Genomic DNA, 21,456 nt, shown 5'->3' with positions numbered 1-21,456 from the left:
ATAAATCCCCTGGACCTGATGGCTTGCATCCCAGGGTCTTGAGGGAAGTAGCGGTAGGGATTGTGGATGCATTGGTAATAATTTTCCAAAACTCACTGGACTCAGCAAAGGTCCCGGCAGATTGGAAAACTGCTAATGTAACACCCTTATTTAAAAAGGGTAGTAGGCAGAAGGCTGGAAACTATAGACCTGTTAGCCTAACATCTGTGGTTGGTAAAATGTTAGAGTCCATTATTAAGGAGACAGTAACGGGACATTTGGATAAACATAATTTAATAGGGCAAACTCAGCATGGTTTCATGAAGGGGAAGTCATGTTTAACAAATTTGCTTGAGTTTTTTGAGGAAGTAACATACAGGGTGGATAAAGGGGAACCAGTGGACGTAGTGTATTTAGACTTCCAAAAGGCATTTGACAAGGTGCCACACAAAAGATTATTGCTCAAGATAAAAAATCACGGGATTGGGGGTAATATTCTGGCGTGGGTGGAGGATTGGCTCTCTAACAGAAAGCAGAGAGTTGGGATAAATGGTTCGTTCTCAGATTGGCAACCAGTAACTAGTGGTGTTCCGCAGGGGTCAGTGCTGGGTCCCCAACTCTTTACAATCTATATTAACGATTTGGAGGAGGGGACCGAGTGTAACATATCAAAGTTTGCAGATGATACAAAGATGGGAGGGAAAGTAGTGAGTGAGGAGGACATAAAAAACCTGCAAAGGGACATAGACAGGCTAAGTAAGTGGGCAGAGATTTGGCAGATGGAATACAATACTGGAAAGTGTGAGGTTATGCACTTTGGCAGGCAAAATCATAGAGCAAGTTATTATCTTAATGGCAAGAAACTGGAAAGTACTGTAGTACAAAGGGATCTGGGGGTCCTGGTGCACGAAACTCAAAAAGTTAGTATGCAGGTGCAGCAAGTGATTAAGGCGGCCAATGGAATGTTGGCTTTTATTGCTAGGGGGTTGGAATATAAAAACAGGGAGGTATTGCTGCAGTTGTACAAGGTATTGGTGAGGCCGCACCTGGAATACTGCATACAGTTTTGGTGTCCATACTTAAGAAAAGACATACTTGCTCTCGAGTCAGTACAAAGAAGGTTCACTCGGTTAATCCCGGGGATGAGGGGGTGGTCATATGAGGAGAGGTTGAGTAGATTGGGACTCTACTCATTGGAGTTCAGAAGAATGAGAGGCGATCTTATTGAAACATATAAGATTGTGAAGGGGCTTGATCGGGTGGATGCGGTGAGGATGTTCCCAATGATGGGTGAAACTAGAACTAGGGGGCATAATCTTAAAATAAGGGGCTGCTCATTCAAAACTGAGATGAGGAGAAACTTCTTCACTCAGAGGGTGGTAGGTTTGTGGAATTTGCTGCCCCAGAAAGCTGTGGAAGCTACATCATTAAATAAATTTAAAACAGAAATAGATAGTTTCCTAGAAGTAAAGGGAATAAAGGGTTACGGGGAGCGGGCAGGAAATTGGACATGAGTCTGGGTTCGGAATGGTCATGGCCCTGTGGGTAGTGGAGCGGGCCCAGGGGCCGTGTAGCTTTGTTCTGCTCCTACTGTGTTCTAATTCTGTTAGATTTCAGGAGATGGTTTTATTCCTGTTCCTGGCTGGGGTGGAGATCGTCTTTACAGAAGGTAAGTACTGTAGAAAATATAGGGACAGAGTGATCTCCTGGAAGAATTTCGATCGCCTAGATGGGTCGGAGAGGAATTTCCCAGATTTTTTTCTCCCAAATTGGCCATTGGGTCTTTATCTGGTTTTTCGCCTCTCCCGGGAGATCACATGGGTTCGGGTGGATGCAGAGTGATAGAAGATTTGAGGTTAGGATCAGATCAGCCGTGATCTTATTGAATGGTGGAGCAGGCTCGAGGGGCCAATTGGCCTACTCTTGCTCCTATTTCTTATGTTCTTATGTTCTTATAAAAACACAGCTTATATAGTCAGAGAATCATGTCAGATGTTTACAGGTAATCTTTCCAACTGCCATTTATCACACCTCGGCAGAGAGATAATCACAGCAATCAAAGGTGTAAATGGTGTCCAAACAGGTCAGTCAAGAAAACATTACATCAAAGAACAATGAGGTGGGGTCACAAGGGGTCAAATGTTGCAGATGCTGGGGTCTGTATGAAAAACAAAAAAACAGACAAAAAACATTTTTTTTGCTGGAAATCACAGCAGGTCCGGCCGCATCTGTGTGGAGAGAACAAGCCAATGTCGACTCGAGTCTGGATGACCCTACATCAGGTGGATTTACATGTAGCGTGACATGAACCCAAGACCTCGGTTGAGGCCGTCCTCATGGGTGCGGAACTTGGCTATCAGTTTCTGCTCGACGATTTTGCGTTGTCATGTGTCTCGAAGGCCGCCTTGGAGAATGCTTACCCGAAGATCGGAGGCTGAATGTCCTTGACTGCTGAAGTGTTCCCCGACTGGGAGGGAACACTCCTGCCTGGTGATTGTTGCGTGGTGTCCGTTCATCCGTTGTCGCAGTGTCTGCATGGTCTCGCCGATGTACCATGCTCCGGGGCATCCTTTCCTGCAACGTATGAGGTAGACAACGTTGGCCGAGTCACATGAGTATGTACCATGTACCTGGTGGGTGGTGTCCTCACGTGTGATGATGATATCTGTGTTGATGATCTGGCATGTCTTGCAGAGGTTGCTGTGGCAGGGTTGTGTGGTGTCGTGGTCGCTGTTCTCCTGAAAGCTGGGTAATTTGCTGCGAACGATGGTCTGTTTGAGGTTAGGCAGCTGTTTGAAGGCAAGTAGTGGAGGCGTGGGGATGGCCTTAGCGAAGTGTTCGTCGTCATCGATGACATGTTGAAGGCTGCGAAGAATATGGCGTAGTTTGGTGGCGCCCCCTGACTTACCGCCGGATGCTATGTCCGCCGGGGTCAGGGGGGCCTACCTGCTGCCGGGGCAGTGCTAGTTAAAGGGGAGGTGGCGGGCGGCCACTTTTTTTGCTGCTGGCCTGCCAGCACCTGCCCCCATTGCTGTCCCCGGCCCCCCCGAAGCCCCCCCCACCCCCCCCCCCCCCCGCGGCGTGCCGGCTGCTCTCCATGAGCCCAGCACTCCTCTTGATTGCCGGGCTCATTTGCCAGCACTCCCGATCCCTGGTGGCCCAGCTGGGTGCCGGAACGTGCTGCGCCAAGCCCCTCCCCTTTAATAAGGGGAGGAAGGCCTGCAATACCGCGGCACGTAGCACCGTGATATTGGCTCACAGCGCCCCCAAGAGGGACGCGGGGCACTTCCAGTAATGCCCCTCCTCCCTCTCGGGGCGCTACCTGGGAAATTCGGCCATGGGAGCACTAACTTTTTCGATTAGCCCCCCAGCGAAGGTAGCGCCCCCAAAGGGGGTGCTACCCAATTTTTACCCTTAGCCTTTAAACTCAGCTTGACGTTGGAGCCAGGAGGAGCAGGAGTGCTCCCTCCCAAATGCCCGTCCCCCTCCCAGGACCTACCCAAGGGCCTTGGCCAGCGTCCCAACCAGCCCAACTTGTGGGAGTTCGGTTTGAGATTCGAGGAAACGGTGAGGCCAAAAATGCTGATAGATGAGGATAGGACCTGATGGAAGAAAACTACTAGGCACTTGGTCTAAGCGTTAAACAAAGCTTTAATCAACTGTTTTACAACATGGAGGTCTAGTTGTGTCCTTCACTAGTTCCTGTTAAGAATGTCCTGCGCAAGCTGGGTCCGTGCTCGAGTATTTATACTCTCCCTGGACAGCGCCACCTGCAGGCCGCTCAGTATTATTTCATAAGCCTTTCTTTCATGAATGACTGATTCATGTCAGGACCAATAGTGAAGATATCGAAGAAACAGGGGCGATTTTAACCTTACTCGCTCAACAGAAACCTGGCGGGTGGGCAGTTAAAATCGCCCTAGCACTTACCTGTTCGAAAGCCGCCATGATCACAACAGCTGCAATTTTAACCCGTTCTCCTGGGCCAGCAGCAAGGACAGGCGCCCGGAGACAACCGGGTCCTTCTTTACATAAATAAAAACAGAAAATGCTGGAAATGCTCAGCATGTCAGGCAGCATCTGTGGAGAGAACCTCAAACAGACCATCGTTCGCAGCAAATTACCCAGCTTTCAGGAGAACAGCGACCACGACACCACACAACCCTGCCACAGCAACCTCTGCAAGACATGCCAGATCATCAACACAGATACCATCATCACACGTGAGGTCACCACCCACCAGGTACATGGTACATACTCATGTGACTCGGCCAACGTTGTCTACCTCATACGTTGCAGGAAAGGATGCCCCGGAGCATGGTACATCGGTGAGACCATGCAGACACTGTGACAACGGATGAACGGACACCGCACAACAATCGCCAGGCAGGAGTGTTCCCTCCCAGTCGGGGAACACTTCAGCAGTCAAGGACATTCAGCCTCCGATCTTCGGGTAAGCATTCTCCAAGGCGGCCTTCGAGACACACGACAACGCAAAATCGTCGAGCAGAAACTGATAGCCAAGTTCCGCACCCATGAGGACGGCCTGAACCGGGATCTTGGGTTCATGTCACATTACATGTAACCCCACCTGACGTAGGGTCATCCAGACTCGAGTCATCGTTGGCTTGTTCTCTCCACACAGATGCGGCCGGACCTGCTGTGATTTCCAGCAAAAAAATGTTTTTTGTCTGTTTTTTTGTTTTTCACACAGACCCCAGCATCTGCAACATTTGATCCCTTGTGACCCCACCTCATTGTTCTTTGATGTAATGTTTTCCTGACTGACCTGTTTGGACACCATTCACACCTTTGATTGCTGTGATTATCTCTCTGCCGAGGTGTGATAAATGGCAGTTAGAAAGATTACCTGTAAACATCTGACATTATTCTCTGACTATATAAGCTGTGTCTTTATGCATCTCTCCACTTCACCTGACGAAGGAGCAGCGCTCCGAAAGCTTGTGATTTCAAATAAAGCTGTTGGACTATAACCTGGTGTTGTGTGACTTCTTACATGTGGAGAGAGAAACAGAGTTAAGTGACTTACTTCCACTGTTTCACTAAATACTTACAGAAAAGTTAACTAATACTTTTGCGAATATTGCATTTTAACAAAAAAACACACACAAGCTTAAAGTAATACAAGGCCAAATTTAATGCTTCTTCTGAATGGACCAACAATGCTTTTATTCAACTCATTTGATTTTTCACCAACTTTCATCAGAACTTCTTTACATATGCATGTTGCGGCCCAATGACATCATTGAGACCCTACTGTAGTTTTAACTCAGGCCTGAGTGGGGAATCCACCTGGAGTTAAAATCGGGACCCTTAAGAGGTGGTAACTGCTGGTAGGAATTACAAGAGACTACGGTAATCTACCTTTGAAGAATTGAAGAGCATACCAGGGCAGAATGGCTGTTGGCTACAACTGGTCCATGTGCACCAGAGTAAAATATTCATCATGATCCATTTCACTCTTCATTAGTTTTCGCCGCACAGTCCTGTCAGTCTTTCTATTCCCATTCATGTACTTATCCATCACGCCTGTCAGCAGCTCTGCAACATTAACTCCAGGCAATTCAAATTCCTTCGCAGTCTCAAATATGTTTACATTGCCCATCACATTAAACGTCCCATGAAAATCAATAATTACTTTTTAAGAGGAGCTCGCTTCCACTATTGGTTTATTTCATGCTCCAGGTGAAAGTCTCTTGTTAATCTGCGATGTGCAGATTTCTTTGCTCCCTTGCCTTTCCCACTCTTCCCCCACCCCCCGCCCCTGCCCCGCCAAATGTTTTACATTATTTAGCATTCTGTCTCTAAGCTCGTGCCCCACACACTATTCTGCAGTAACCCTCTCGCATTTTCCATCTCTCGGATGAGACATTTGACCTCGTGGGTGGATGTAAAAGATCCCACGGCCACTACTTCGAAGAAGAGCAGGGGAGTTCTCCCCGGTGTCCTGGGGCCAATATTTATCCCTCAACCAACATAACAAAAAAAAACAGATGATCTGGTCATCATCACATTGCTGTATGTGGGAGCTTGCTGTGCACAAATTGTCTGCCACGTTTCCTACATTACAACAGTGACTACACTTCAAAAGTACTTCATTGGCTGTAAAGCACTTTGGGACATCCTGAGGTCGTGAAAGGTGCTATAGAAATGCAAATCTTTCTTTCTATTTGCTGGCCAATGCTGGGGGGAGGGGGCCAGAGGGCGTGCAAGGGTGGTATGGACGGGGGGAGGGAGGGGTGGGCGTCAGGGGCATATCCTCCCATTTCGGTAACTGAGTTTGGGAGTTCACAATATGAAGATTCATGGTGAAAGCAAGGCTGCTTTCCAATGCATTGTACGGAGATGGGACACACTACTACAGCACGGCATCGTGTACCCCATACCCACTAGTTTCTATGGGGGTAATTTTAACTTTGGGCCAGAGTGTATAATGGGCGATATCGAATTGTCCACCAATGTACGCTTCACCTGATTTTTCCCTCCACTTGCTTCAATGGAACAGAGCCTCAGGTGCTGTGTATAACAGGCGACCAATTCACCATCGTCCACTTTGCACCATCGCCCAGTTAACATCAGCCCCAGTCAGAGCTGGGATCGAATCTCAATACTGAGCAGGGAGTCAGGGGCTGATCAAACAACGCAGTAGGGACCTGAGTTACATGGGTAGACTGGAGAAGCTGAGGTTGTTCTCCTTAGAGCAGAGAAGGTTGAGAGGAGATTTGATCAAGGTGTTCAAAATCATGAAGGGTCTGGACAGAGTAGATAGAGAGAAACTGTTCCCATTGGCGGAAGGGTCGAGAACCAGAGGACACAGATTTAAGGTGATTGGCAAAAGAATTAAAGGCGACATAAGGGAAAACTTGGTTAGGATCTGGAATGCACTGCCTGAGAGGGTGGTGGAGGCAGATTCAATCACGGCTTTCAAAAGGGAATTGGGTAAGTACCTGAAGGAAAAAAATTTGCAGGGCTGTGGGGAAAGGGCGGGGGAGTGGGACTAGCTGAAGTGCTCTTGCAGAGAGCCGGCACGGGCTCGACAGGCCGAACGGCCTCCTGTGCTGAAACCATTCTATGATTCTATGACTTATTTTGATGCTTAACTTTGTGCTGTGAACTGAAACACACTAGTCACGTCTGCCTCAACTCATTCTGTGCAAACTACAATCCACAGAGATAGACTTTCAGGGCTGGATTTTGTGAATGGAGGCGAGTTGGAGGCGGGACTGCTGCTTGTCGTGTCCATGTCCCGCCTCCATCCTCGCCTGACCATTCAGAGGGATTTTCCCCTGATTGAGCTTGTTAAGCCCGCCCGGCAGGCTCAGCAGGCCAATTAGGGAAGAAGTCACTGACAGATCATGTCAACGTCAGATGTGCTATCTGTCAAAACTTCTTGAAAGAAGAAATGACAGCGTTTGACAGCTCTGTCAATCTGTCAAACACTGACATTCTCTTGAGTTTGATTTGTTTTTGTGGTGAGGACTGAAAAAACATTGTAAAAAAGTAAATTTCAGATGTCTGATGGATCGGAGGGTCCATCAGACATTACCTGAAATTGACACGGTGGATGTCTGCTCTCCCGATCCAGCACGGCTAAAAGGAGGCTGAAGGGATGTAACCTATCACCCCTGATCCTCTCTAACTTTTACCGCTGCACAATAGAGAGCATCCTGACAAACTGTATCACAGTGTGGTATGGCAGCTGTAGCTACTATGACCGGAAAGCCCTGCAGCGGGTAGTCAAAACTGCCCAACGCATTACCGGCACCCGGCTACCGACCATAGAGCACATATACCAGAAACGCTGTCTACGGAGGTCACGGTCCATCATCAAAGACCCTACCCACCCCAGCCACAGTCTGTTCGCCCTCCTGCCATCTGGGAGACGCTACAGATGCATTCGCACCTGTACGACCAGATTTAGGAACAGCTTCTTTCCCAGGGCTGTCATCCTACTGAACTCCACAAATAAACACTAAAGCCTGCACATCTGTCAATGCACTTTATTATAGTTATGTTTATGTTAATGTATTACAAGCCAAATGTATGTTGAATGTTTAAATGTCTTAATCTAAATGTGCACGCTCGGGAGCCGCAAGCCTGCATTTCGTTGTACTGCACTTGTGCACTAACAATGACAATAAAAGTTGATTTGATTTGATTTGATTTGATTTGAGCTACAGAAGTAAAAAAACATAAGTGAACACTTTTTTAAACTAATCACTCACCCTGTATACTTACCACTCCACACTTGCACCCATCACACACCTCTACACCTTACTTCCAGGTGCCTCCGACCGCCGCAGACCTCCTCCATGTCTCCTCCAACCCGGCGGGTTCTCCGAGGTCGGGAAGCCTTCACCTGTGAAGGTAAAATGGCACGAATCCCTTTTTCTGCCTGTTAACTACCTGTTAACAGGCAGTTAAAAGGATTTAAAGCCTTTCCCGCCTCCAGGAGACGGGACCCGAAGCTGCACATCCTCCCGCCTCCTGGCAAAAGGGCACAGAGGCGGGATGGGGGCGGGTTTGCCATCCGCCCCCAATTTCTCCAAATTTACGTGCTGTCCCGCCTCCATGCCCGCCTCCTCGGAGCTTGGAAAATCCAGCCCTGAGTCCCAGTCTCAGCAGCATCCAAATCCAGACCTCAGATGAAAACACTACAGAGTCCCCAGAAGACTTAATCTCTACAAAGAGGGTCAGACTCTTTTCTTCAAAGTGCTCCTGATGATGAGACTCCCTCTTTAAAAGGGGTCCTGATGGGGAGAGTTCCTCTTTGACAATAGCGGATGTTTTTTATTGGTCTTGTGATCTGCCAGGAATTGAAACCTCTGCCTTTAAATAGATGCTTTCTATTTCTGTTTCAGGGGTGTGATCCGGATTGACGTCAATCTGCAGAGCGTGGACATTGACCAGTGCTCCACTGGAGACGGCTGGTTTGCAGATTCCCATCAGTGTGACGTAAACAGCACAGAGGTAGGGATGGTTGGTAGGAAGCTGAGATTGGAGCCCTGATGGGCTTTATGGAGGTCCAGAGGGAGGCTTGAAAGACTGACTATTTGGTTAAAGTAAAAATCTGCTCTTTGAAAGCAGTAGATTTACCATATTGTTTAACCTAAACTGATTTTAAAGGTAATGCTATCTTAAGGGTTCCTCCCAATGCTTATTTGGTAAATGCACTGCCCTCGGTAGAACACAGCTCTGTCAGCCTGGGTTCAATCTCCTGTTGGTGCCACATTGTCAGATTTCAGCCAGGGTAGTCATGGGGAATGTACCATTGGCTTCAGTATCGCGGGGCTAGGAATGGGGGAAAAAAGAATCAGCCAGGATTCTTGTTCCTGGTCACTGGTCACCTCTGTGGGAAAATGGTGTGTAGAGATGTACTTGTGAGGCACCCCGTGATGAAATAGCCTTGTCTAGCCTCACATGGGTGACTAAAACTTTGGTCAAAGAGGTTAAAGATTTTAAGGAGTATTTTAAAAAGGAGGAGAGAGAGGTAGAGAGGCGGAGGGGTTTAAGGAGGGAATTCCAGAGCCTGGGGTCCAGGCAGCTGAAGGCATGGCCACCAATGGCAGAGCGATGAAAATCGGGGATGTGCAAGAGGCCAGAATTGGAGGAGCGCAGAGATCTGGGAGGGTTGTAGGGCTGGAAGAGGTCACAGAGATAGGGAGGAGTGAGGCTATGGAGGGATTTGAAAACGAGGATGAGAATTTTAAAATTGAGGCCAGAGGAATTATCTTTTTTGGGGTTATTGGTTGGGGAGGAATGCTGGGAATATTCCAAATTCTTTGAAAAGTGCTGTGGAACTTTCACGCCTGCCACGGAGCAGAAGGCTGAACCAAAGTCTGCTTCCCCGTGTCCTAACTCGCACCAAGTCTCATTCAGCCATCGCCCCTGTGCTCGCTGACCTACATTGGCTCCCGGTCCGGCAACACCTCGCTTTTAAAATTCTCATCCTTGTGTTCACATCCCCCCACGGCCTCGCCCCCCTCGCTATCTCTGTAACTTCCTCCAGCCCCACAACCCTCCCAGATCTCTGCGCTCCTCCAATTCTGGCCTCTTGTGCAACCCCCCGACTGCCTTCACCCCACCATTGGCGGCCGTGCCTTCAGCTGGCTGGGCCCTAATCTTTGGAATTCCCACCCGAAACCTCTCCGCCTCTCGCTCCTCCTTTCAGTCCTTCCTTGTAACTTACCTCTGACCAAACTTTTTGCTCACCTGTCCTGATATCTCCTTATGGGACTTGGTGTCAAATTTTGTCCGATAATCGCTCCTGTGAAGCGTCTTGGGATGTTTCACTACCGTGAAGGCGCCATATAAATGCAAGTTGTTGTTGCTCACAGTGAGTGCCCTTATGCCACCGAGAGAAGACACTGAGGGGAGGTTTGATATTACCCAACCGGGAGGGAGGAAGCAAGGCTCCCCAATAGCACAGTGATTCATGCCTGTGAACAAAACAAATCGCTGCTTAAAATTGGCTCTGTAACGCTTTATTTTAAATGTCAAAGACAATTTTTCTAAGAATATTTCTTTTCTCAATAAAGCAGTTTTGAACCAAAAGTTCACCCCTCAGACTTGCCTTTCCCTTTGACTAACATAATAAACTCCTTCCATAAATAGAAATTATTCACAAACCCAACATCCCAGCTCCTGAGCAAATTAACATAATTTGCAATTTCAACCTTATCTATTCAACATTATTCATCTCATTACAATAATATTGCAGTCAGCACCAGTCGAAAACGAGACTGGGAATATTCTGGAAGCTTCCAGAAACATTGCCTCAAAAGTATAGGATCTGAGTGGGTATGGGCTATTTTGCGGATGATATCATAGAGTCATAATGGCACAGAAGGAGGCCATTCGGCCCATTGAGTCGGTGCCGGCTCTCTGTAGAGCAATCCAGTCAGTCCCATTCCCCCGCTCTATCCCCGTAGCCCTGCAAGTTTATTTCCCTCAAGTGCCTATCCAGTCTCCCCTTGAAAACATTGAGTGTCTCCGCTTCCACCACTTCCGTCGCCAGCGAGTTCCAGGTCCTCACCACTCGCTGCGTAAAAAAGCTTTTCCTCACGTCCCCCCTGTATCTCTCGCCCAAAACCTTAAATCTGTGTCCCCTAGTCCTTGTACCATCAACTAGTGGGAACAGCCTTTCCCTGTCTAGCCTATCCAAACTCGTCATAATCTTGTACACCTCTATCAAATCACCCCGCAACCTCCTTTGCTCTAATGAAAACAAGTCCAGCTTCTCCAACCTGTCCTTGTAGCTAAGATTCCCCATCCCCGGAACCATTCTGGTAAATCGCCTCTGCACCCTCTCAAGGGCCTTCACATCCTTCCAGTATCATGTGATACTGATTTGTGCTGAGATTTATAGAGGTCTACCAATAAACCCCTTGGGTACTGGTCATCATTGGCTATTTCTTATTCAGATCTACTTTGTTCCAATTTTCTTGGCCTCCTTTGCAGAAGGCTCTGTGTCAGCAGGCTATTCATCCACAGGGGCATCACATGCCAGGCCCTCACTCAATGCCTACACACGTGCGTACCATAGCAACAGGAGGAGGCCATTTAGCCCCTCGAGCCTGCTCCACCATTCAATGAGATCATGGCTGATATGTGACCTAACTCTACATACCCGCCTTTGGCCCATATCCCTTAATAACTTTGGTTAACAAAAATGCAGCAATCTCAGATTTAAAATTAACAATTGATCTTGCATCAATTTCTGTTTGCGGAAGAGAGTTCCAAACTTCTACCACCCTTTGTGTGTAGAAGTGTTTCCTAATTTCACTCCTGAAAGGTCTGGCTCTAATTTTTAGACTCTGCCCCCTGGTCCTAGACTCCCCAACCAGCGGGAATGGATTCTCTCTATCTACCCCCTTAATATCTTGGAATCTTCGATCAAGTCAACCCTTAACCTTCTAAATTCCAGGGAATACAACCTTAGGGATCATTTGGATAATGATCATCACCTGGAGCCCTGAATTTCCTGGGGAACTGAGGCCAATTACTGTGCGCCAATCTATAGATGCAGCACTTGCACATCGAGAGCATCAAGGTGGCTCGTACTTTCAAGCCCATTGGGTTAATCTAGACTGTTAGTGAAACAGCTTTCCCTCCATCTGCAATATTTTTATAACTCATAAATTAAAGTGTTCAAAGAAAATGAAAAAAAACACCATCTCGTTTATTGCCCCTTTGATTTGTCTCCCGGTTGTTGCTCCCAGCAGGGTCCTGGAGATTAACCCTCAATTGTTGGCGGCTGCAGGGCATTCCTGGAGGGTTGGCAACCCTAGCTTCAACACACTCTGCCACTACCGGAAATGGAGAGGGTGGCGGGGGTGAGAAATAACTAAGTGGATAAACAGAATCCCTTGCTTCAGCAATGACATAGCGGTTAAAGGCACCTCCCACTGCAGCGCCGACTCCACAGACCCAGTCTGTGCTGCGAGCTGATCTCAGGTGTTCAGCCGCAGGTGCACCGTAATTGGCCTCCCCCACCACCACCAGGGCTCGGAACAGGGAGAAACAAGAATCAGCCGGGGTTCCTGCTCCTGCTCACTGTCCACTGAGCCCTCCTCGCAAGAATGTGCGTGTAGCCACTGAATGAGAGACAGGATGGGGCTTGGCTATGACACCTTTCAGTCAGCTCAGCGGCCGACACTCACCGTTATCGGCTGACACATGACGATTGGCCGCCTGGGAGGGCAGTCGCATCCCAGCGAGAGCCAGCGCCTGGAGAAAAAAGGAGGAGAATGACATGAATCTCGTCATTCATGTGGAAATGACTTATGAAATAATACTGGGCGGCCTGCCGGTGGTGCTGTCCAGGGAGAGTATAAATACTCGGGCATGGGCCCAGCTTGCTCAGGACATTCTTTAACAGGAACTAGTGAAGGACACAACTAGATCTCCATGTTGTAAAACAGTTGATTAAAGCCTTGTTTAATACTCAGACCAAGTGCCTAGTAGTTTTCTTACGTCAGAGAACTTGGCGGGAAGCAAAAAAAAATAATAGATCGGACGGGTCTTAAATTCTTCAAGTACTTGTAATTAAAAGAAACACAAATTCTCAGGCACTAGTTTCAAAATGCGGAATATAAAAGTGGGGAGGGAATGCGAGAGGCAGGACAGATGCCAAGGAATTCATTAATAGCAACATGACGATGGTGACAGTGTGATACATCACCGGATCCTCGGCCAAAGAGGAAGCCAATTAGGATGAGGCAGACAATTGCATCATGAGTTCTAATACTGTAATCTCCCCCGTTTGGGTAGAGTGCAGCTGCCAGCCAGACACCAACCTGACTGACGCAGCCAAAGGAGCGATTGCGTTATGATAGCGAAATAAGAAAATAATATGAAATCTGGGCCAGCTTTTCAGTTGATTCCTGGAGCAGATCAGCTCCCAGACAGACTCTGTCTCCTTGATGCTTGTGCCCCATCAGTATTTGAAAGTGACACAGAGTTTTTCCAAATGTACTCGAATAGCAGTCTTGTGGTCTGTTTCATGTTTCAAATGGTGAGGCTCAAATTCCAACTCTTGACGCAAATAGTGTTGAAACTCAAGAAAGAAAGAAAGAAAGACATATTTGCATTTCTATTGCGCCTTTCACGAACACCGGACGTCCCAAAGCGCTTTACAGCCAGTTTTGAAGTGCAGTCACTGTTGTAATGTAGGAAACACGGCAGCCAATTTGTGCACAGCAAGGATCGGTGCTTGTCCCTGTGGTGATTATTCTTTATGTTTAGTAAGAGGTATTGTGATTGGTTGTTTGTTTCCTGCCTTGGGATATATGCTGTAATCTCATTGGTAGTTGATGTCATGTGATTTGTGGTGGCCATCTTAAATTCAGTTCTTTCCAGCCTTTAGTTGGGACTGGGTGTTGAAGATGTGCTACAGGATTTTTAAGTTAATAAAGCCTAGATTAGAAAGGCAAATCTATTCTTTATTTCAATTTATTAACTTTATGTCAGAATGGAGCGATATCTTCAACCAGAACGATTCAATGCTGACCCTAATTCTGCAGGAGTGGATGATAAATGGAAACACTGGTATTGTACATTTAAAAACTTTTTGGGCGTGTTGGATCAAGAGTCTCTAAATAAGCTGAATATGCTGATCAACTACATTGCTCCGGATGTGTATAAGTATATTTTGGACTGTAAAACTTACGAAGTGGCTATTTCTACATTGGAAAAGATTTTTGTTAAACCAAAGAATGAGGTATTTGCACGTCACCTTCTATCTGCCCGTAGGCAGCAGGTGGGAGAATCTTTGGATACTTATTTACAAGCACTTCGGTGCCTTAGTGTTAACTGTAATTATAAGGCCGTGACGGCTGAAGAATATAAGGAAGAATCGGTATGGGATGCTTTTATTAATGGATTACTGTCTAGATCAATTCGTCAGCGGTTGCTAGAAAATAAGACTTTGGATCTTAAGAGTGCTTTTGAGCAAGCTTCTACATTGGATGTGGCTCAGAGAAGTTCGGATTCTTATGCTCTTTTTAATCGGCCTGTGACTGTGGTTTCGGCAGTTCTGGATGAAAAGGAATGATGTGGACTTAATAGGAGTGGTTTACTAGATTCTGAAACAGTTTCTACTTCAGCGGCTGTCGCCTCTAGGATTCAGAAGTGTTATTTTTGTGGGAACGTCCGGCACCCTCGTCTGAAGTGTCCTGCTCGGGAGGCTGTGTGTAGTAAATGCGGCAAGAGAGGTCATTACGCACGTGTGTGTAAATCATCAGGTTCAATTACCTCCTTTGTGACTATTCAGCCTTTAGATAGGGCGTTTATTGCATCAATTTCTGCTGCATTTGCTCATGGCCTAAACAAAGCTATAGTTACGGCCCAAGTTAATGGGTTGGAAGTGAAGGCCCTTATAGATACGGGCAGTACCGAGAGTTTTATAAGTTTTCAGTTTGCAAAGGAGAAGCATTTGAAAATTTCGCCTGTTTCCTATCAGGTGTGTATGGCTCAGACGACTCTCACTTCACAAGTAGCTGGTTGTTGCCTTGTGAAATTGATTCTTCTAGGTAATATGTATACTGATATACGCCTATCTGTTTTGCCTAATCTCTGTGCGGATATTTTGATTGGTCATGATGTGCTTCAGTTACACGAGTCTCTTAGTCTTTCATTTGGAGGGACTAAGCCACCTTTATCTATTTGTGGATTAACCTCTTTATCCATTTCTCCATTATCACTTTTTTCCAATTTGATGCCGGATTGTAAGCCAATTGCTACCAAGTCAAGAAGGTATAGCAGTCAGGATAGAGAATTTATTAATTCTGAAGTTCAACGTCTCTTATTGGAAGGAATCATTGAACCTAGTTGTTCGCCTTGGCGGGCACAGGTAGTTATCACGACTAACGAGAGACATAAGAAACGAATGGTGATAGACTATTCCCAAACTATTAATAGGTATACTCAATTAGATGCGTACCCTTTGCCTAAGATTGATGAGCTTATCAATAAAGTATCTCAGTATAAGGTTTTTAGCACTATTGACCTAAAGAGTGCTTATCATCAGATTCCTATTGTTAAGAAGGATCAACCATATATGGCCTTTGAGGCTGGTGGAAAGCTGTATCAGTTTTGCTGAATACCATTTGGTGTTACTAATGGTGTTGCTTGTTTTCAACGGGCAATGGATGCTTTTATAAGTGATAACTCTCTCTCTGACACCTTTTCATACTTAGATGACATCACGGTGTGTGGCAAATCAAGGGTGGAGCATGATTCTAATTTAGAAAGATTCCTTCAAGCTGCGGAAAAAGTTGGTTTAACTTTCAATAAAGAGAAGTGTACCTTTTCGACCACTGAGGTAAATCTACTGGGGTACACTATCTCGGGAAACAAGATTAAACCAGACCCAGAACGTCTGCGACCACTGATTGATTTACCTTGTCCTACTAATTCTAAGGCTTTGCAACGAGTTGTTGGACTGTTTTCTTACTATTCTAATTGGATTGCAAATTTTTCACAGAAGATCCGGCCTCTTATTCGGGTTACGACATATCCTCTATCATGGGAGGCCAGGACGTGTTTTGATCATTTTAAAAAGGATATCCTTGGAGCAGTTGTGCATTCTATTGATGAGCAGGTTCCTTTTGTGATTGAGACGGACACTTCTGATTTTGCAATTGGGGCTACTCTGAACCAAAATGGAAGACCTGTGGCCTTTTTCTCACGTACCTTGAACAATAGTGAAAAAAGGCATTCTTCAATAGAGAAAGAGGCGTATGCAATAGTAGAAGCACTGCGTAAATGGAGACATTATTTATTGGGGCGACATTTTACGTTGGTAACTGATCAAAAGTCTGTGTCCTTTATGTTTGATGTCAAACATTTTGGAAAGATTAAGAATGATAAAATAATGAGGTGGAGGATTGAGTTGGCATGTTACCATTTTGATATAGTTTATCGTCCGGGGAAGGATAATGTTGCTGCTGATGCGCTGTCGAGGGCTTATTGTTCTGTGATTCACGGAGATACGCTTATTAATCTTCACAATGCCTTATGCCATCCTGGGGTTACGAGGATGATACACTTCGTACGCAGTAAGAATTTGCCCTTTTCAGTTGAAGACGTCAAGCGGATGACTTCATCATGTTCTATCTGTGCTCGGTGTAAACCGAATTTCTTTAAGCCTCAACGAGCTCATCTTATAAAGGCTACTTCTCCTTTTGAACGTTTGAGCGTCGATTTTAAGGAGCCTCTTCCTTCAACTACTCAAAACCGATATATATTTACTGTTGTGGATGAGTTTTCAAGGTTCCCTTTTGCTTTTCCTTGCGCAGATGTATCAGCTGCTACAGTTATCAAATGTCTGACTCAACTTTTTGTCATCTTTGGGATGCCTGCGTATATCCATTCGGATCAGGGAAGTTCTTTTATGTCTTCCCAGTTGAAGGAATACCTTCAGAGTCGGGGAATTTCTACTAGCAGAACTACCCCGTATAATCCCCAGGGTAATGGACAGTGCGAACGATACAATGGGGTGATCTGGAAGGCAGTTATGTTGGCTTTGACATCCCGGAACCTTAAGAATACGCAGTGGGAAATGGTACTGCCTGATGCCCTGCATTCCATTAGATCATTGCTTTCAACGGCTACTAATGTGACCCCCCATGAAAGGCTCTTTAACTATCCACAGAGATCTACTACGGGATATTCGGTACCTTCATGGCTTACTATGCAGGGACCTGTGCTGCTTCGACGCCATGTTAGATTGTCAAAATATGATCCTTTAGTGGAGGAGGTGGAGCTGTTGGAGGCAAATTCCCAATATGCTCATATTCGATTCCAAGATGGGAAAGAAAGTACCGTTTCAATTAAAGACTTGGCTCCTTGTGGTGGCCAGCCCTCTTCTGAGGATATTAACAATAGTCATGATTCAGATAATGTGGATGCTGTTACAGATACTACGAATATTTCCAATCCGACTGCAGATAATTATACTTCTATTAGTCAGCCCTCGATGGATGTTCATGACCATCCCAGTTTACCTCCTGATGGGATTTCTAATCCGGAAACTGTTGAAAATCGGGATATGGATAGCCTTCCTGCAGAAGATACTTCTGTGTCTCCTGGTGTGGGAGGGCAAGGAATTTCACCAAGGTTAAGAAGGTCGACACGAACAAGATATCCGGTCGACCGATTGAAAATGGACTTTTAAATTGATAGTAATGTTTTAAAATTGTTGAAGTATTATATTATATTGTTTTAGTTGAGAGATACTTAATACTTATGTGCAATGTTACTATTTGTTGTTGCTCACTTAGTATTGTGTCATGTTGAATAGTTTTATTTTGTCTGTGCATAGTTTTAGTTGTAAATAATTAATTATAAATTGTAAAGGTTATTTAGGTTGGAGTATATTTTAAAAGGAGGGGTGAATGTGGTGATTATTCTTTATGTTTAGTAAGAAGTATTGTGATTGGTTGTTTGTTTCCTGCCTTGAGATATATGCTGTAATCTCATTGGTAGTTGATGTCATGTGATTTGTGGTGGCCATCTTAAATTCAGTTCTTTCCAGCCTTTAGTTGGGACTGGGTGTTGAAGATGTGCTACAGGATTTTTAAGTTAATAAAGCCTAGATTAGAAAGGCAAATCTATTCTTTATTTCAGTCCCCCAGCTATTCACAATCTATATCAATGATTTGGATGAGCGGACTAAATGTAACATTTCCAAATTTGCTGATGATACAAAGCTAGGTGGCAGTGTCAGTTGTGAAGAGGATGTGAAGAGGCTTCAAGGGGATCTCGACAGGCTCAGTGAGTGGGCGAGAACATGGCAGATGGATTATAATGTGGATAAATGTGAAGTTATCCACGTTGGTAGAAAAAACAGAAAGGCAGAGTATTTCCTAAATGGTGAAAGATTAGAGAATGCAGATGCTCAAAGGGACCTGGGTGTCCTTGTACATGAGTCACTGAAAGTTAATGTGCAGGTGCAGCAAGCCATTAGGAAGGCAAATGGTGGCTTCATTACAAGAGGATTTGAGTACAGGATTAAAGAAGTCTTACTCCAATTATATAGGGCCTTGGTGAGACCACACCTGGAGTACTGTGTACAATTTTGATCTCCTTACCTAAGAAAGGATATACTTGCCATAGAGGGAGTGCAACGAAGGTTCACGAGATTGATTCCTGGGATGGCGGGACTGTTGTATGAGAAGAGATTGAGTAAACTAGGCCTGTATTCTCTTGAATTCAGATGAATGAGAGGGGATCTCATTGAAGCATACAAAATTATTACAGGGTTTGATAGGGTGGATGTTGGGAGAATGTTTCCCTTGGCTGGGGAGTCTAGAACCAGGGGCCACAGCCTCAGGATAAAGGGTAGGCCATTCAGGACTGAGATGAGAAGAAATTTCTTCACAAAGAGGGTGGTGAGTCTTTGGAATTCTCTACCCCAGAGGGCTGTGGAGGCTCAGTCATTGGGTATATTCAAAACAGAAGTCGATAGATTTCTGACTAGTAAGGGCATCAAGGGATATGGCGATAGGGCCGGTGAATGGAGTTGAGGCAGATGATCAGCCATGATCTCATTGAATGGCGGAGCAGGCTCGAAGGGCCGAATGGCCGACTCCTGCTCCTATTTATTATGTTCTGCCACAAACAGCAATGTGACAATGACCAGATAATCTGTTTTCGTGATGTTGGTTGAGGGATAAATATTGGCCCAGGACACTGGGGAGAACTCACCTGCTCGTCTTCAAAATAGTGCCATGGGATCTTTTACGTCCGTCTTTTACGGGGCCTCGGTTTAACGTCTCAGCCAAAAGACGGCACCTCCGACAGTGCAGCACTGGGAGTGTCAGCCTAGATTTTTGTGCTCAAGTCTCTGGAGTGGGACTTGAACCCACAACCTTCTGACTCAGAGGCGAGAATGCTACCTACTCTTTTTAAAAATATATTATTTATTAAACATTAAAAACATTTACAATATCGTGATAATTTCATTGTATCGTACAAATCCATTTCGCCGCTCTGCACAGCCATTCCTCCACCACATATTAACATCTAAACCTGAAGTTTAATTTGTCTCCCATAACATATACTAATCTATTGTACTTTAAAAATTGATCAGTAATCATGGCTCCGAATAAGAGAAGTGTGCCTGACAATCCGCCCATCATTTAATCTCCGGTCCTTCCCTCCTTTCATGCTCCTTCCCAACTTTCCGGCCAGCTGTTGCTTTCTCCTGCAGCCTCCGGCTCTTTTTCACCTCCTGTTTGAACCTTCCCTGCAGTTTCAGCCTCTTCCTTACATTAGGTTTGGGCCGAGGAGCTGCCCCTTCTCCCTCCTTCTGCCCCTCACTAACCTTTCCCTTTCCACACGATGTCACCCCACCCCCCACTTCCATGTCTCTGTCCCCCTCTGACTCCTCACTCTCGAGCTCTTCTGTAACTTCCCGTCCCTGCTCCCCGTCAGATGCATTGGGCTGGATTTTGTCAATGGAGGCGACTTGGAGGCGGGACTGCTGCTTGTCGTGTCAATGTCCCGCCTCCATCCTCGCCTGACCATTCAGAGGGATTTTCCCCTGATTGAGCTTGTACAACAAGCCAATTAGGGAAGAAGTCACTGACAGATCATGTCAATGTCAGACGTGCTATCTGTCAAGACTTCTTCAAAGAAGAAATGACAGCGTTTGACAGCTCTGTCAATCTGTCAAACACTGACATTCTCTTGAGTTTGATTCGTTTTTGTGGCGAGGACTGAAAAAACATTGTAAAAAAGTAAATTTCAGATGTCTGATGGATCGGAGGGTCCATCAGCCATTACCTGAAATTGACATGGTGGATGTCCGCTCTCCCGATCCAGCACGGCTAAAGGCTATAGAAGTAAAAAAAAGGTAAGTGAACACTTTTTTAAACTTATCACTCACCTTGCATACTTACCACTCCACACTTGCACCCATCACTCACCTCTACACCTTACTTCCAGGTGCCTCCGACCGCCGCAGACCTCCTCCACGTCTCCTCCAACCCGGCGGGGTTCTGCAAGGTCAGGAAGCCTTCACCTGTGAAGGTAAAATGGCACTAATCCCTTTTTCTGCCTGTTAACTACCTGTTAACAGGCAGTTAAAAGGATTAAAAGCCTTTCCCACCTCCAGGAGACGGGACCCGAAGCTGCACATCTTCCCGCCTCCTGGCAAAAGGGCACAGAGGCGGGATGGGGGCGGGTTTGCCACCTGCCCCCAATTTCTCCGAATTTACGTGCTGTCCCGCCTCCATGCCCGTCTCCTCGGGGCTTGGAAAATCGAGCCCATAATCTCCCTTAGAGAGTCTTCCTGCTATCACGGTTTCTCCAACAGTGCCGCTCCCTTCGGCCTCATCTCCACCGCTGACCCTTGCTCCCCGTTTCTTCTCTCTCTGGGACAATGGCGCATCTGCACCTATCTTTCTCCCTTCTGGCGTCTTTGTCTCCCCGCTCCCATCCTGCTGCCCCTTTAAGGCTCCTGCCTCTTGCACCCTCTCCTTTTCTTGCCCCCTCCTGCGCCCCGAGATGTCTGACTCCCTGTCTTTCTTTGGAGATCTTACACTTACCCCGCACCCCGCCCTCTCCTCCTCTCCCCTCGCGGACACCAGACTCTTTAGGGAGAGCTGAACCGTATTATGGCTCGACTCTGCCTTCAAACAGTGCTGCCCGCTGCTGTCTTTGTCCTTTTCCACTGTACTTGGTGTGTTTTCCACCATCTCCATCCTGTTCTCTGCTCCGCAATTTCCTGCCTCTTCCTGCGCCCTTTTCTCCTTCCATTCACCAGCTGCATCCTCCGCCTGCTCCGCTCCTCCAGCTGCTCCACTCACACCTCCTGCTCCTCCTTCTCCCATCTCCTCATCACTCGAGGGGCTTCCTTCTGCCGCACAAACAAAGCGGGTGGGGCCTTTGTGACACACCCCACAGCTCTCCGCCTTGCAGCTCCGAGCGATGTGTCCAGACTCGCCGCAG

At 46.4% G+C, this 21,456-nt stretch overlaps 1 protein-coding gene across 1 annotated transcript in view; it reads left to right on the top strand.

Annotated features, from left to right (window-relative positions):
• Nucleotides 1–21,456, top strand: part of gpr179 (G protein-coupled receptor 179) — a 112,721-nt gene that overhangs the window by 28,452 nt on the left and 62,813 nt on the right. Inside the window, exon 2 of the mRNA XM_085966188.1 lies at nt 8,862–8,970. Coding sequence (XP_085822314.1) covers nt 8,862–8,970 — 109 coding nt within the window. The remainder of the gene's footprint in view (nt 1–8,861; nt 8,971–21,456) is intronic.

Source organism: Somniosus microcephalus, chromosome 24, assembly GCF_052327205.1.
Source record: "Somniosus microcephalus isolate GS21.2 chromosome 24, FLI_Smic_1.0, whole genome shotgun sequence".
Taxonomy (NCBI): Eukaryota; Metazoa; Chordata; class Chondrichthyes; order Squaliformes; family Somniosidae; genus Somniosus; species Somniosus microcephalus.
The sequence above is the reverse complement of the archived record's forward strand: the minus strand, read 5'-3'. Positions and strand labels throughout refer to the sequence as shown.